This window comes from Anomalospiza imberbis, chromosome 4 (assembly GCF_031753505.1).
Source record: "Anomalospiza imberbis isolate Cuckoo-Finch-1a 21T00152 chromosome 4, ASM3175350v1, whole genome shotgun sequence".
Lineage (NCBI taxonomy): Eukaryota > Metazoa > Chordata > Aves > Passeriformes > Viduidae > Anomalospiza > Anomalospiza imberbis.
Genome location: NC_089684.1, coordinates 20,162,037 through 20,178,368, shown reverse-complemented (window position 1 = coordinate 20,178,368; position 16,332 = coordinate 20,162,037). Strand labels below are relative to the sequence as shown.

At 38.3% G+C, this 16,332-nt stretch overlaps 1 protein-coding gene across 2 annotated transcripts; it reads right to left on the bottom strand.

Annotated features, from left to right (window-relative positions):
- Window positions 1-1,566: 1,566 nt before the first annotated feature.
- CFI (complement factor I) lies at window positions 1,567-16,119 on the bottom strand. Of its 2 annotated transcripts, none has more exons than XM_068187405.1 (12): window positions 15,982-16,119; window positions 14,051-14,330; window positions 13,281-13,425; window positions 11,380-11,558; window positions 10,253-10,363; window positions 8,593-8,709; window positions 7,431-7,469; window positions 6,847-6,950; window positions 6,114-6,229; window positions 5,129-5,406; window positions 3,915-4,016; window positions 1,567-2,005 (listed from the first exon to the last, which is right to left on the bottom strand). In XM_068187405.1, exons 1-12 carry the CDS (start codon window positions 16,039-16,041, stop codon window positions 1,788-1,790), a joined length of 1,749 nt encoding a protein of 582 aa, XP_068043506.1. In that variant the 5' UTR covers window positions 16,042-16,119; the 3' UTR covers window positions 1,567-1,787. The 2 variants fall into 2 exon arrangements, with proteins under 2 accessions (XP_068043506.1, XP_068043505.1); XM_068187404.1 differs by having other exon boundaries at window positions 14,051-14,369; window positions 15,982-16,106.
- Between the last annotated feature and the right edge of the window lie 213 nt (window positions 16,120-16,332).

The window sequence follows — 16,332 nt, the reverse complement described above, 5'->3', positions numbered from 1 at the left end:
AGGGCCAAAGTTAAATGTAAAGAAGAGCCGGAAATGGAAAGAGAACCAAGAGACTTTCAGAACAGACATAAAGACACATATTGTACTTTTTTTTTTTTTTTTAAATTTGCAGCCTCAGCATTTAATATTAATGTGTACTTAACTAATTAAATTGGTGGGAAAAGTTCTTCACAGAAAAAGTAAGTCAAACAAAAGAGGGAGCTCTTTGCACATCTGTCCAGCGTTTTCCTATTTAGGATTTCTTTACCAGGACCCTGATTCAGCAAAATAATTTCTGTGTAGGAATATACTTAAATGCTTTTCTAAATAGCAAACCTTGTTGAGAGGGTGTGTGTGTTTGTTAAGAGAAGGAATTCATACCCTTACTTTCGTTATTTTGGTGACTGATGGTGTCTTTATGTGACAGAGTCATGCTGATGTGGGGTTTTTACAAGTCTGGAAGATGAAGAAAAGTCAATGAAAATGTAAAAATTGTTATTGTATGACTGTGGTGAATTATAGAAGAAATAGCACCACAAAAACTGTGTTGTGTGAACATATGCAATTTATTCAGCAGGATAATTTAGAGAAATAAAGTGAAATAGATATTGGGAGTATTTGTCATTAGAACACAGTGAAAAATGTTCTAAAGCTATTGTTCATTTTCATACAACTGGCTGGAGCTATGTGAGTTTTGTGTTGAGGGTATCAATCCACAAATCAAATTCTACTGCTTCAAAAAGAATTTGTGCACACTTTTTGTGAACAGCTCTTGCTGAATATGAAGGTATTATGTATAGACTGATGTTTTCTTTATGACAGCAAGAAGTCTAACTTTGTATCTGCTACGTGGTTTTGTAGAATTAAATCTGTATGTATAAGGTATTGTCTTTTTATATATTAATATTGCTATATAAAATGTATGTGTATAAGAATACAGATGCACATAGAGTGTGTGATAGTGTGTAGAATAAAACTCTACTTGGTGTTGAGAGTTTGTAGGATACCTGAAATATATATCTACATACACAGCTATCTTAAGATGTAAAGATGCTTTTGATTTAAGTTGAAGATTTAAGTTTCAAAATTCCTTTGTTGTTTGTGACTCACTGCTGTTAAATTAGTAAAACTTAAGAGCTACAAAAATTGCCCCAGACTAGATGATCAGATGATGTACATTAACTAGATATGAATTGTCTTGAGTTTGTAGCTGCAAAAACTACCAAGCGGATTTATTATTTGAGTAATTGTTGCATAACAACAAATCTCATGGTCATAGCCAATCTGTTGATTAATAGATGGGTTGAGGTCTACTTCTGCAATAAGCTTAAGGAATCAAGTGCCAAGCCAGGCAGCCTGCTGAGGGTTTCTGGTGACTTAGACCTCGAGATGATGTAAGTTCTTTAAAGCAGGCTGGCTCCTGTCCTTTCTGTGAAGTTCACATATTTCTGTGAAGTTCACTTGCCAGTGCAGTCATTTTCCAACCACTGCTTCCAGTATCATTATCCCTTTTAGCTAAATAAACAACAGCAACTGAAATGCAATGTGAAAAGTGGAAAAAACCCCAAGATTACAAGAAAAAAAAAGTTAATATCTGCTTTTATTGGAGACCTTTGCAGTGGACTTGTGCCCGTAAAATTCTCTTCCCACAGGCTCTGCAAAAATGTGGTATTCAGAGGGTGTTAAGAATTTTCAAAATACATTCCTTGAAGATTTGTACTGATTGTTACTAAGTTATGTGACAGCTGATCGTGGAAAAGGACTATTTTGCATAGGTGATATGAAGGAAGCATTTAATTTTCTGAGCTTCAGATATTGTACCGTGAAATGAGACCCCTTGTCACATAGTGGCTAATCCAATCATAATAGCTGGCAACTTGTGTGTACACACCAGGGTGACCAGCCTCCCCACAGTTCTCACCCCAGCTCACAATGCCCCAGACGTAGGCCACGTTTTCTGCATCAAAGCAGACCAGGGGGCCTCCTGAATCACCTTTACAACTGTCTGTGGAGCCATCGTAAGTACCTGAAGAGGAAATAAAAAGCAAAAATAAGTTCAGGTAAAAGCTGGCACACAAGGCAGAGCTCAGGAGATTTTTCAGGTCTGTGTCACTTCCTGACAGGTGTTTGCCTAATGGTCAGCAGTAAAGAAGATTCTGAACCTCTTCAAGTTTCTTACTTCTCATTTCAAGTGCAAGGCCTCTCTTTATACTTGTGGCTGGCCCAAATTCTCATTTGCTTTTTCATCAGTCTTGTTTTACTCAGTGCAATAAAGAATTCAGCCACATTCCCTACTGTAAAAAGTACCCCATAAAAATGGAACGAGGAATAAAGATGTGTGCACTGATTCCTTTGAAAGTGAAGACACCATAATGTGTGTATGCCACTTTGTCTGCCTTTGGTGGCCTCTCTACCCAGTAATGCAGTGTCCAGTTTCATCTGTTCAATTATTCTCTTTACCAGCTTTATGAAAACAGGTAGGCAGGTACAAGAAGGAGAGCAGATGAATCCTGGGATGGGAGGGAGAGCAACTGTCTCTAAGTGCCCCCACTGCATAGCTGGTCTTGGTGAGGACCTTTAGCAATGCCAGGTAGCAGCCCTGAGGCACAGGTGTGCAGGATCCAGTGCCCTTCATGCTTCAGTGTTCACAAACCTACTCATTTGCAGGTCAGCAAACACAATGTTCGTGAAAAAAAATGAATCAAGATGGATGTGATATAAACAGAAATGCTGCTACAGAGCTAGAATATGATTTATGGGTTTTTCCTATATGTTAATAAAAGTTTATTAATTTCTAACACCCTTACTACACTTTCCTGCTCAGCTGACTCCTAGTATGAAGGAGCCCTTACAAAGCATGAGTCCCCAAGCTTTTAAAATGTAACCTCTTTCTTGAATCTGTACCTTACTGAGAAAGAGTTATGTGAACTTTTCAGAGTTAGGATTACTAATCCTATAAAACAAGATTTTTATTGTCTTTAATCACTTTAATTAGTACTTGTTTGTATTACTAACTCCTGTGAATACCAGCCCTTAATTTTAATGTTTTTATTTGCATCAGGGAGGGGATGTTAACCCCAGATATCCCCTTTCTGAATGTGTCTCATATGGTACTCATATGGTATGTCATTTTCCCCTCATAGTAAAGTATGATCACTTGAAATATATTGAAGAAAAGGGAGATAAGTTACAAAACTGGTGCACTAAATAAACCCAGTATCTTACAGATGACATCCTGAATTTATCACAAATTATTTCGCTTTTATATCTGGTTTTAATTTTCTTGTTGAGTTTGTTTAAAGATTGCCTTTACTTTTTGATTTAGCAAACAGTTGAAACCATCTGCCCTGTGAGTTGAATACTCACTTCTCTTTCAGTTATGTATTTGGCAACACTTTTTGTCACTTGAAAGGCAAAAAATGTGTATTCAAAATCCTTATTTTAATACCAGGAGTGACAACCAGTTTCCTGGACAGACTAATCTAAGTTTGAAAAGTCAGTTGTATTTTTCTGGCATGCAGTGTGGTAGAGGCAAATGTCTAAGCAGATGAATAGATATATTGTAGTCAACAGGGCTGTGTGCTCTAGGACACACATTTGCTTAAATATGTTGCTGAATCAGAATCAAATACAGTAAAGGTAGGATGTTCAGTAGGCTGTAAAGTGCTTGTGTATTTAGAAAACATAACTCAAATTACATGCAGAAATTTGCCCAAATAATCTTAGAAACTTGTCATGCTGTCATCTGAACTCTGTTTACAAATAGGTGTATAATGGTGGGTGCCACAGGCTTCAGTGGCTGGCATTTAGCCAACAGTGATATTGTGATAGTTCATTTATTGTCTTTCTTAAGTCTAAAAGATTCCTAGCCAGTATGTCTGGCTAAACTGAGAGCTTGATGGTAGAGAAGTTATAGTAAGAAAATCGATGCTTACCTGCACATGCCATTTTTTTAAAAAATCGTCCTGGATACAATTCAGAACAATTGTTAAATAAATTAACATTTCCCCATTTGAGGATAAATTGTTTTGTGTAACCTAGGAAAAAAAAAAAATCAAAATTTAAAATGGGAAGTACACATTAGACACATATTGTATAATAATTTGAAAGTTAGTTATTTACTTATTTACAGAATATTTTCTTCAATATTATAAACCAGAAACCTTAAACTGCCACTAATATTTACCCCACATGAATTACAGTGCATTGGCCTTATATTTCAAAATAAAAGCAGATTGGTTTAATTGCATTGTAAACTACAATACTTTCATTTTGTGACATTCTCACCCTTTCCATTTCCTTGTATTCCTCAGGGAATGCATATGAAGGTTTCCATATGAAGGTTTTCCAGGCACTTGGAAATGGGTACACTGTTTTTTGTGAACTGGACATGTGGCTGTGATTCATCCTTATTACCGCTTTTCCAACTCTGCTCTATCTTTATGGAGCAGTTACTGAAGATATGGGTGAGCTATGTATTCACAGGTCTAAAGAGATGTTCTGTTTTGTTGTGTCCGTTTGCTAACAATTCCCAGCTTTGCATTTGCTGGGTGGATGCTACTGAGTATGGAGAGGAGAAACTTCACAACCAGTATGTGGTAGCTCTAGCACTAGGCTGTAGCACTGGGATACAAAACAAATGCTTCCCAAGTCTTTGAAAGCATGATTATATTTGGCTTATCTGTCTCTGTGCAAGGTTCTCTGGGCTGAACCCAAACATGACAGAGACAGGACATGCTGAGTTTCATGACTGCTGGCTGTAGCTCAAATCCTTTTGGGAAGGGGACAGAGGACAGGCTGTGACTGTGGGCCCCTGTGAGCTACCAAACAACATCTGTTACATGTCCTTAACAGGTCTCCACAGCTCACAGAATTATTAGATGGACAAAAGGAAAATTTCTTACCTCAGGATAAGTTTTCATCCATATCAATCTACAAAGTGGCTGAAACAGCAGAGGAAGCAGTACAGAAAAGAGAACCCGACAGTGATACCTGAGTGCCAAAGCACAGCCTACATTTTCTGTACTCAGCCTCTTCTGAGTGCTTTGGGCACAACTGTTCTTCAGCCTTTTCAAAATGAAAGCTCACCGCAATTAGAAAATGAGTAATATAAATAATACATTCCTGAAGCAAGCACTAAAGCATATACCTTTCTCTAGTCCCCATCCAGAAACCTTGCATCTGTCACCAGTCTTAAACATATACTCTGACCAGGGGACACAGGCAGGTATGCTGTTGTCTTCCAGGGAGCATTCTCCATTCCCAGAACCTTTCAGCTCCAGCAAAGCAATGTCATTTTCATACGTTGATGCATTGTAATTTTCATGAATTATCACTCGGTTTAGTTTGAAAGTATCTGTCTCTTTGTCGTACACGATTGTGTTCAACATTCCAACCCAGACAAGGTAGAGATGGACCCGATTTGCCCTGGAAAAAAACAGTGAAATAAACACAAGACTTACATTTCAAATGCTTTAAAGCTGCAAACTGTTGCATTTTATCGAAGTTTCTGTAAAATAAAAATCCATATGAAATGCATATATTTTCTTCTGGACTTAACGCCCAGGTTTTTCTGACGTGTAGCAAATTCAAGGCAGATGACACATGCTGAGTACTGCAACTAATACAGAAAATTATGTTAAAGCCAGGCTCTGTTTAGTGTTGTGACAAAGAGAAAACAGGTGTTTATGCTGCTCTGATAAAAGAGTGAGCAGATGTGGATGGGACTGGCAAATCTTATATGGTCTGCTCTTGGCTTGTTCTGGGGAATATATAACCGCAGGGACATTCTCTGGGAACAGATCCTGGACTTCCACAAAGTAGAGATGGAGAAGAGGTCCCTTGTATTAACTTCAGACTGGATACAATGAACCTTTCCTGCCTGCTGCTATCTGGCTGAAGTACTCCCTGTCTCTTCAAACTCATAGTTACTTTTTATCTTTCTATTCACTGCCAAAACACTCTGTTTTCTCTGAATCTTCCTCATCATTAATGTGGGTGAGTCAGTGTTTTAAACTGTTCTATTCAACAGACAAATAGAAATTAACAAACACATAGCTGAGAAGGGCAGTAGTATCCAAATCAATTTTTCTGCCTTGCAGAAAGAAAATAATTTCAGAATGAATTGTTTTTACCTGACACAGTGAGCAGCAGTTAGAACCCAACAGCCACCGATATAAACCCCTCCACAGTACACTGTTGAACCTTCATTGCTGGTGTCTTTAATTGCCACTTGCCAAGGAAATTCACCCTATTTGATCAAAAACACAAATAATGGGAAATCATTACAATTTTACAACTTTTAATGCATAAAGGGGAAAACATCTCTTGGTATCCCCTAATCTACTTGACTATGTCTGACTTTAATAAAAGATGTGCTATCCAGAAGTTGTAAATTGGGCTCCATCAGATATAAAGTATATATATATGAAAATTCAGTAATTTTATTCAATCTTCTGACTATGTGCAATGTGTACTTCCCTCCAGCTTTCAGTCATGAAATCCCTTGTAGTCAGAAAAACAGATGGAGGATCTGACCTGGTTTGAATACATATTTGCTATATTCTGTTTCAAACCTGCAAAATTTAATTCCATTTTGCCAGAATTATTTTTGGCTGTAGTATTAATTGTTTTTCTGAGTAATTTTCAGTGCCTACTTGTACTTCAATGCTGAATTTTGTAACTCCATATTTTACTTTATAAATTGTGCTTCTCTTTACTTTCATTCAGTGCAATGCCACTACTGCTGCAAACATGACATAAGCATTGTAGCTGATTTTGTTATTTCCATAACTTTAACAGAAGGAAAATAATGCCCATTTAAATCAATGCTGAATGAACTCATATATGGTAAAGTTGTTTTTTTACCTTTCCAGCAATCTCTCCACCTACAATTCTTTTCCGTCGAGTTAGTGTGTGATTCCTAACACCACAGTGCACTTGGGGAAGAAGTGTCTTTATCATTTTTCTTTCTTTAACAAAAAGGAAAAATGTATTTCAGAATTCAGGTATACATTCTTGCTAAAATTTGAGTGCTGTGAATATGCCAGTAGCTGAAATAGCAGGAAAATCAAAGACCAAAAATATTGGCATCTGTTTTTGCTTTCAAAATTGCTTGTGTCTGTCATCACATTACTTCTCTCGATTTTCCAATGCTCTCTGCATTCAGGCAAGTAATTTTAAGCATGTTCCTGTAGATTTGCTGAGAGTTTACCTCAGCTGAGAGTTTACCAGTTGCCAAAACATGCAGATGTAGGTCCTCAGCTAGGATGAATTATTATGGCATTCTTGAAATCAGTGAAAAGTGAGACAAACATTAAGTCCCAGAGTGTATACTAGTAAATCACAAAGTCAGAATATCTGAGCGTTCTAGATCTGAGCAGCTGGCTGGTAGCTAGAAAGTCACTAATAAGAGGGTATGCTGTTGGTTTTGGAGGGCTAATTACACTTACCTTTATCCACACTGTCATTTTCAGCACCTTCTTTTGTGCCTGTAGTATTAACAAAATATTTAAATTATTGGCAAACATTTACTTGAATATATGTTTGTGTGCTGAGATAATGGAACACATTTTAAATGCATAAGGGCATACTGTTCACATGGGGAGCAATACTCTCCAGCCTGGTGCCTGCTGTTTCCTGTCTTTTCCCACCAGGCACTGTTTGGCTGCCTCAGCCTACAAATGACCAACAGCCAACAGATACTTGTTCATAACTACACAACATCTACTCGCTCTCTAAGCCTAGGGAGCCCTTCTGCCAGGGAACCCTGAGAAACTGCCCTTTTTCTGCTTGTGATCTCTGGGGAGATGTCCCATTCTCCTCCACCAGAAACAACCCAAATTTCTCCTCCTGCCCCGTTTGCCTTTTGAAACTTTCTAAAACTCAAAGGAGCATTGAGTAACAGGTTTTTATTTGGTTTTAGATTATGCTGTTGGGTACTGTGTGCCTCCTTTAACAGGGCAAGGGAGGATATTCAACATGAGAGGTAAATTAAATGCTTGCTGAATCTGGTTTGTCAGCTTTTATTCAAAGAAAGTGCCCATTGAATTCAGTCTCTAAATGGGGGCTGAGCATTGTGTCTGTTCTTATGTCACTGACAATAATGTTTACATTTGGAGTTCAGTTTACCTGTACAAAATACCATTTACCAATAGTTTTTACTCTTTTGGCCTTAGACTTTGTCTCTTTTGAGAGCAAGGAAAACATTCTAATTTTCAAACAAAACATAATCTTTTCAACAGAGAGTGGAACAGCACAGAAGAATTACTATATTGACAAACTAGTTGAATTCCTCATTTGTGAGGAAAGTATTCCTGCTCGTCATCTCTACACTTTCTTAGGGGATACCAGTTTGATAGCTGGCCACATAAACAAAAGACATAATCTGCCTTAAGTTTCCCAAAACATCATCTATTTCTTCTTTCCTTTAGTGTTCTTGTCATGCCTTTCCAGAAAGAAAGGAAATTCTATGACCTTTTCTTTCTACTATGCATAACATAACATTGGGAAGACTGATTCTTGCATAATAAATAAAATAGTAATATGCATTGTGTAGCCTCTAGTTAAAATTGAGCTGAATGAAAGAAACAAAATCATCTTTCAGAAGAAAACCTGCACAGGTAGCTCCAGCTTCATCCTCTCCTGTGAGGCAGTCAATTTCTTTGTTGCAGACAGTCTTATTTGGAATACAGATATTTGACCGACAGTGGAAACTGTTTTCTCTGCACTCTGTAACACAGGAGAATTACAAATATAAATCACAGGATGATTTGGTTCAGCAAGCTCACGCTGTCAGAGAGCTTTTTACAATGTAAACCAAATGTATATCCATGTTACGGGGGACCTGTCTATAAAGAAATTACAAAAGTAGGCTCTGTGCATGTAAACAAAATGAATACTTGGCTTTCCTCACTTTAAATCCTTGAAGTTATAAGATTTGAAAAATGTGGATCTCTGTTACCAATGCAGTACTGTACTGCTAGACTTGGTGTCACTCCATACCAGTTTTATCCGTAACACGTCCACACTCAACCTCAGCCAAAAGATCTCCAATTTTGCCAGCATTACTGATCAGGTCAAGTGAGGAACTGACGGTGCTTGTGCCAAATTCCACCCCCCCAAATCAGAGACCAAACTGATTTTTTGTTGAATGAGCTAAATGCCTAAATGCAAGGTTAGGAATCAAGAGTCCTGACAGGAAAACACTGGATGAAATAACTTACATCTTCTAAAATTCTTGGTTATGTGAAAAGGTATTATGAACCTGAGAACCCCCTTCCTTTTAAATTTTGTGATCCCTTTGAATGTTATCAAAGGCAAAGCAGTGCTTGAATTTATGGCTGGGTCTTTTGAGCTAATTTAAAGTTTATGTCAATCTACTATTTAAGATATTTGTCTTTAAAAGAAAATAAGGTAATTCTCTAAAAGTATCCAGATATCCCAAGATGATCCAAAGACCACTGAACTCAGGAAGCATTGTTTCCAGCCCTTTTTCAGCTGAAACAGCACTATTTTTGTCATGTGGAATCCAAATACATGTCCACTAAATATATGAAATCACAGTTTGTGTTTTTTTTTCTCAAATAACTGTGACCATGTTTCCACAATTATCCCATGAAAATTACTTACAATTGTAACACTACAAAATAAAGATTATGGAGGGATAATGATAGGATTTGTAACCCACATTAGCATTTGGCACCTGAAACCCAAATTTTGAAAGTATTCTCCTGCATTCAAGTCATGCCAGATCCATTCCTCATTTCTAATCAGAATTTTTACAGCTGGAATTGAAGATGCTAAAGGAATGACTGCTCATGAACAAGCAGTGTGCCAGGAAATCATCACAGATGTTCCACAGATGATCTTGCATTAGTAATAAATTTAAGGGAGATCTTACTTTGGTTTAAAGATTATTCATTGGAAAACCAGTGTCTTTGCTTAATTACTGTTGGTTTTTTCCAAGTAAAAGTACATTTTCATTCTATCAGGACTAATTTTTTGTATCAATGTTTAAAAGCCTCCTCAATGATCTCATTGTATTTTCTCATTCTCTGAAGAAATCCACATTCTCAAGAGATCACCTGTCTTTTTCAAAATGGTATTTCATGCCTGCTTTTTTGCACTTGCCTATGTATAAATTAGGGTCTGATTTGTTTAATGTAGTGACTTAATGGAAAAGAGAATTTAGCTGTTACATCACTCTAAACATTCTTTTTGGGTGGATTTCTGCTGAAATTAGTTTGAAACACCTGACAAAGGAAATTGTTACCTCTACAGCACAGTTCATCACTCAGGTCTCCACAGTCATTGATCCCATCACAGGTTTTATTCAGAGAAATGCACTTCTTGTTGACACAGTGAAACTCCCCATCTGAACAAGCTGTGCAGCAAGATGAAAATGAAGTTAGTGTGGAATTGACTGCAGGTTCATAATTGCCCAGGGAAATACTCTACCTGCATATTTGATTCTGTCAGTAGTTTGGCCTTTCAGCAGTAGGTATGCTGGGGCCTAGTAATGTAAATAGGAATAATTTTTTATTGCTTTGGTCACCTTTTCATCAGGGTTTCAGTGTGACCACTCATTTTCTTCCTCCTAATTTGCCAGTAGTGTGGCAAAAGGGAATTTAATTTCTTCTAATGAAATGATTGGCGAGGACTAAACCAGAAAATATCAACTCAAACCCACTATAAATGATTCAAGGGATTAGGATGATGGAGGTTCCTCCTCTAGAAAGAACTTATCAAGGGTCTGTGAATAACTGCTTTTGTAAGAAAAAACTGAAAGGATTCATAGCACTTCCAGTCAGCAGCATCTCAGGCTGTTGCTCACTAGTGCCAAAGAAAGCTCCCTACAGAGAATGAAAAGCTGTTAGAATTCTAAACAAGGCTTTGATTCCCCCTTTACAGTGAGAAACTGAGGAGTCCTGAAAGGCCACAGGAGACACCAGCAGTTTCATACCGTAGTCACTCTTGTCCGGCTGCAGTGCTAGTGGTGTGCTAACTGATGTCCCTCAAACAGTGAGCACCACATTGTCACCTGTCTCCTCACCAGTGAAGCCAGGAGAGGTAAGATTCGTGGGATACGATATACCTTGGTACCCTTGGAAGGGATGGTGCAACAAACAGAACCATGGGTGAAATAAATTTCCTTTGGTGAAATAGCTGTAAAAATACTTTGGGAGCAGCAGTGATTTTTCAAACTTGAAAACTCAAGACTATCTTGACTCCAGATTGCCTCAATTATCTTAAAGTCTGCAAAATGATGATTTAAAATAATCAAAAGGTTTCAATGCAGGTTTTCTGTGGCTGAGTTCAGCAAACTGGATCCTCATTATTCAAAATATACTTAAAATATAAAAACACCAAATAGATATTAAACTAAAAAGATCTACTAACCTCTGAGATTTTCATGGCACTTCAGGCTAACCAGTTCCTCATTACTATCTCTTGATTTCATCGCTATGTGACATTCAGCAAGACTTGTCTCTAGGCCCCTGCAACTTATTTGCAGACAGTTTAATGAATTTAAGGCAGATTCTTTGATGCTGGAAGTGGCTTGGTAATATTCAGCACCTCTGTGAAGATAATAATAATAACAAAAAATTATATAATTTCACAATGGATTGTCCACTGCTTTTATTGTTTAGAATTTATACAGTTTTCCTCAGTGTCAAAGAATTTTGGACATGGCTAAGAAAAAGAACAGACTAGCAACTGGAGTTGTCTAGGGGTAAACAGGAGATGTTTACTTTGGAAGACGTGCTAATTTTTGCAGGCTGCTACATAGAACTGTCCCCAAATGCATATGTAGGTCTATGAAAGCCACTGTGTATCATGATGGATAGAAAAGTCTCCTTATGAAGCAAAACCTGTAAGTTCAGATCTGTGGCAAGCACATTTCTCTCTCTCTCAGGATTTTTATAAAGGTGCACAGAGAGAAATGAAAGAGAAAACAATTTCTATTTCTGCTCCTTGTTTTTCTCTTGTGGAATGTGTCTGGAGAATTGTTTACCAGGAGCGATCGCTTGGTTGGATCATGGTGGATTGTTTGGGCCTGATGGCCAATCAGATCCACCTGTGCCTGGACTCTCGAGAGAAGGTCACAAGTTGTGAGTTAGGTATAGTAGTTAGAGAAAGTAGCATGTAGTTTCCTCCTTTATATAGTATATTAATGTATTATAGCATAGTTATAATAAAGAAATCATTCAGCCTTCTGAACTGGAGGCAGACATCATCATTCTTCCCATTGGGTTCGCTGGCATCTACAACACAGATCTCTATCTCTCTGTGGACATGGGTGAGCCATAACTTGGGAACCATCCTGCATGGGGTCAGCTATCCTTGGTCCCCTCCAAACCACTGAATGTTGAGGAAGCTCAGGCCACTGCAAGGCTGGGATCGATAAATTTTGTATTTCTTGGTTTTACCTGAGCAGTATTCTCCTAACAATGTATGTATCCCCTACCTTGAAGAAATATGGATCGAGTAAATAAGTAACTAGGGAGACTTTCAATGAGACTCCCGGACTGAATGCTCTGTCCAGCGCAAACCCTTCTCTGCTTTCTGAAGATACACTGATCAGGACTAGGAAACACTTGCTTCTCACCTAGAGAGGCACTGCAATAGCAGTTTTAGATTTTGGGGGACTTTTTTTAGATTTTTTTTCTGGTAAGGTTGGGAAGGGAAGGTTATATTAGTTATATTACATGTACAGGTGTAAAATTACTATGTACAGGATACAGAGGTAATTTTATGAGGAGCTGAATATGCAACTTGGATTATCATTCTGGTCACAGGAAAAAGATCAAGCTGTGTGTGACTTAGCCATCCCTGGGGCCAGAGCAAGCAGTGGCACCTGGGGTGAAGGAAAAAAAAAACATGTTCTGCTTCTTGTTAGTCTGGCTAACGCAAGTGGAAAACAGAGCGGTACCCAGTGTCAGCTGTCCTGAGAAACCTTTCTCTGCTCATCGATCATTGCTCAGAGCTACCTGGGGGTGGTCCATCCATGCATTTTCCCTAACACAGGCCTGAGAGAACACCTCCACATTGGTCTTCATCTTTATTTTAAAGCAAAGCAGTAATGGTTTGTATAGCTGTAGCCTGTAACAGAACACAGAAATCTGTGGTTTGGCTTTCTCTCTCAGGTGTCAGTTTAAGAAGTTTTATCAGAATATTGTAGCCAATACATCATTCATGAGTTTTCTGTCTTAACTGTTGGCTGTGACTGACACTTATGTAAGCATCACTACTTTTTCAGATCCCCTGCAATTATCCAGAGATAAATTTCCCAAACTTACAATTCAAAGCCAAGGTCCCTGCAAGCCACATTTGCTTCATTCATAGTCCATTCACTAGCACATACAAAACTGTCATCCTTACGATTCACGGGTTTTACTCGAAGCAAACTTGAATCTCCATGATCCAGAGAGACTGAAAATGTTTCTTAAAAAATAAAAAAGATAGAAATGAAAAAAATCCCCAAACAAAATCATATTATATAGATATATCTAGTGGAAAGACAGCACAAAAACAAATCAGGACTAATTTTGTATTTACAGCCAAAGTTCATATGGAAAGAACAGTAGATTGGGAATCAGAAGGTTCAGGTATTATTCCTGAATTAGTTCTGAGGGTTGACACTGTGTCTTTGAGCCTGCTAATTTCTCAGAATATGACAGTTTAAGGACAAATGGGGGTAATGGGTCCATAAGAGTATTTGAAGATCTACCAAGAACAGATTGCATTTTAGTGTAATGACCTTCTTTAGGGGATTTTTGATAACCAACTAGTAATACTTGAAGTGAGAGGGCGACATCCTACTTCTATTACCTGTGTTGCAAAATGCCTGCAGTAGTCTGTGTAGCAAAACCAGCAGGAGGGTGACCTGGGCCTGTCAATCACTTTATTTTTTATGAAAATCAGCAGATACTGCCTATTTCCAATGACTTTTCATTTTCTGTTTCATGTTCTTGCTAGTGCAAGAAAATGAACAGACTTTCTGTAAATAGTGTAAGCATCTCCTCAGCCACCCCTGATGGATAAATTTCGGAAAAGGAGGTGTGAATACCTTCAGGCTTGCATGTTCCCTTGTGCAGAAACTTTGCTTGGGGTCGCTGACACTCATAGCTCTTCAGCTGACAGTAAGTACGGAAGGTCCTTCCACTGGTGGAACAAACTGCAGAGCCATTCTTTGGGCACTGGTAGGGAAGCTTGCAAAGGCATTTTCCCTCCACACATCGTTCCCATGGGTGACAAAAAACTTTCTTACAGGACTTGTGGGTGTATTGGTTGCCCAAGCATTCTTCTATGAGGTAGTTGTCTTGCTCAGCTGGCAGGGCAGGCTTAACCTGTTGAAAGTGGTTTTCTGCAGCATTAGATGCTTCATTCTGCAAGGCACACAAAAAATAATTTAATAAAAGCAAGATTAGGGACTGCACCAAGAGTTTTGCAGATTCCTTCACTGACCTCAGCAAGTGTCCATTTATAAGCCTTTTCCTATCTAATCAATAGTTCCTAAATACCATTTATAGCGTTTGTTCCCTTGTCTTTGGCCAACTCATCTTTCTGAGTTTTTCTGAACTCTTTTTTTCTTTTTGGATTAGTTACATGGTGTGATCTTCACTTTTACTGATCTCTCACAAACTTTATACCCTTTACTTTTCAAACATCAGCTGAAGTGCCCAGCAGAGTATAAACATTTCTAAAGGCATTGCTTTATAACACATCCCAGCAATTGGACTGCAAGCAGATTAAAACAGAAAGGAATTTAAGCACCAGAGAAAGAGAAGAATAGCAATTTGTTTGGTTTTTTTTCTAAGATTTGTTTTATTGCCCTGGTTGACTTTGGATTTAAATATCATCTGTAAATATTTATGAACTACTTACTAGCAAATGAATCCATAATTAATTATTTGTTTTGCAGAGTCCACGTGACCACTCAAGTAAAAAGTACCTCAAGTACCTTAACAAGTATCTGAAAGCAATTTTAAAATCAAGTGCTCATCCTTACCAGTGTTTTTCCTGTGTCTTGCACAGCAGTGGGTTTGCAGTGTGGCTGCTTCCATCACTGCACTGCAGGTACAGATTGTGACCCTCCCTCTGATGCCCTCTGGGTGAGTGGCACCTTGTTTGTGCAGTTCTCTGCTGACTTCTGTGTGCTGCCTGAGTGCTTTTGCTTACTAAAATCTGTGGGTAGGATGAATCTTTGAACAAGGAAAATATATATGGATGGCCTCTGTGTAAAAATGGGAGAAAACCATTTGTCTTCAAATATGATTTATCAGCTTTGACTTTGTCAACTGGATCAATAGAGTTAAGTTTAAAGTTCTCATGAAGAAATCCTGCCCACAGGAAAGTCAGGGAGGATGTAGCTGGGGCAGAATTCAATCCAATACCTCTCTTTTTCATGGCTGTATAATCTTATTAAATTCTTCCTGCTGTTCTTGGGCCAGTAGAATCCAAACTGGGAGCCAGATCCGCCTTGGCACTACTCCCATATTGTGCTAGGTGTTTCTCCTCAAAGGGAAAAACAGGTGCTGATTTTTATCTCAGAACTTCTCTGAAAGACTTGGATTGTGCCGAGTGCCCAGCTCAGACTGGCTTTCCTGGACACTTCTGCCCAGAGAAAATCTGCAGGAAACCTTCTGGCAGTAGAAGAATACCATGCTGCCTTATTACAAGACTGCAATCCCATTCATCAGAAAAGGGAGGTGGGGAAAATTGCAGCACCTTTCTGTGGTCAGCCATGCTTGCAAATTTGGCATAGGATCACGATTAAAATCTTTTCCACACACCTGTTAGCATAAGCCCCAGGTAGAATCAAAACATTAAAGAGAAACAGCAAACTTCAAACATCCAGGCTGCGCTAAAACAAATGTATGAAGCACAAATACTATGAAAGGGAGTTTTGAGAAATAAATTGGTTTTGCTTTTATAACAATAAACTGTTTATTAAGCGTTTTAAAAAAATTACTGCTAACACAATAAAACATATCTTACCTCTGATCCACAAAGACAAAAGAGACACAAGAAAACCAAGCAAACTGGGAGCATTCGCATGATGAAATTTTATCTCCCTTCCTAGACAAATTCCTCTGGCTGGGATTCTTTTGAATGTCAGCTGTTAGATTTGGGTTTAATTTTTAACCATTAGAAAAATATTTTCAAGTGTGTTTAGAATTGAAGTACAGGAGCCTCGACTATTAACCGATAAATCTGATCTCTTGAAAAGATCCTGCCTTAACTGATTTTATCGTGAGTGGATGACGAGATAACTCAAGCGAAGCCCTTGAAGTAAACGATTAAAAGGAAGCGCTTGTGGGGGTGCACCTTTCTCTGCGAGGCGGAGCT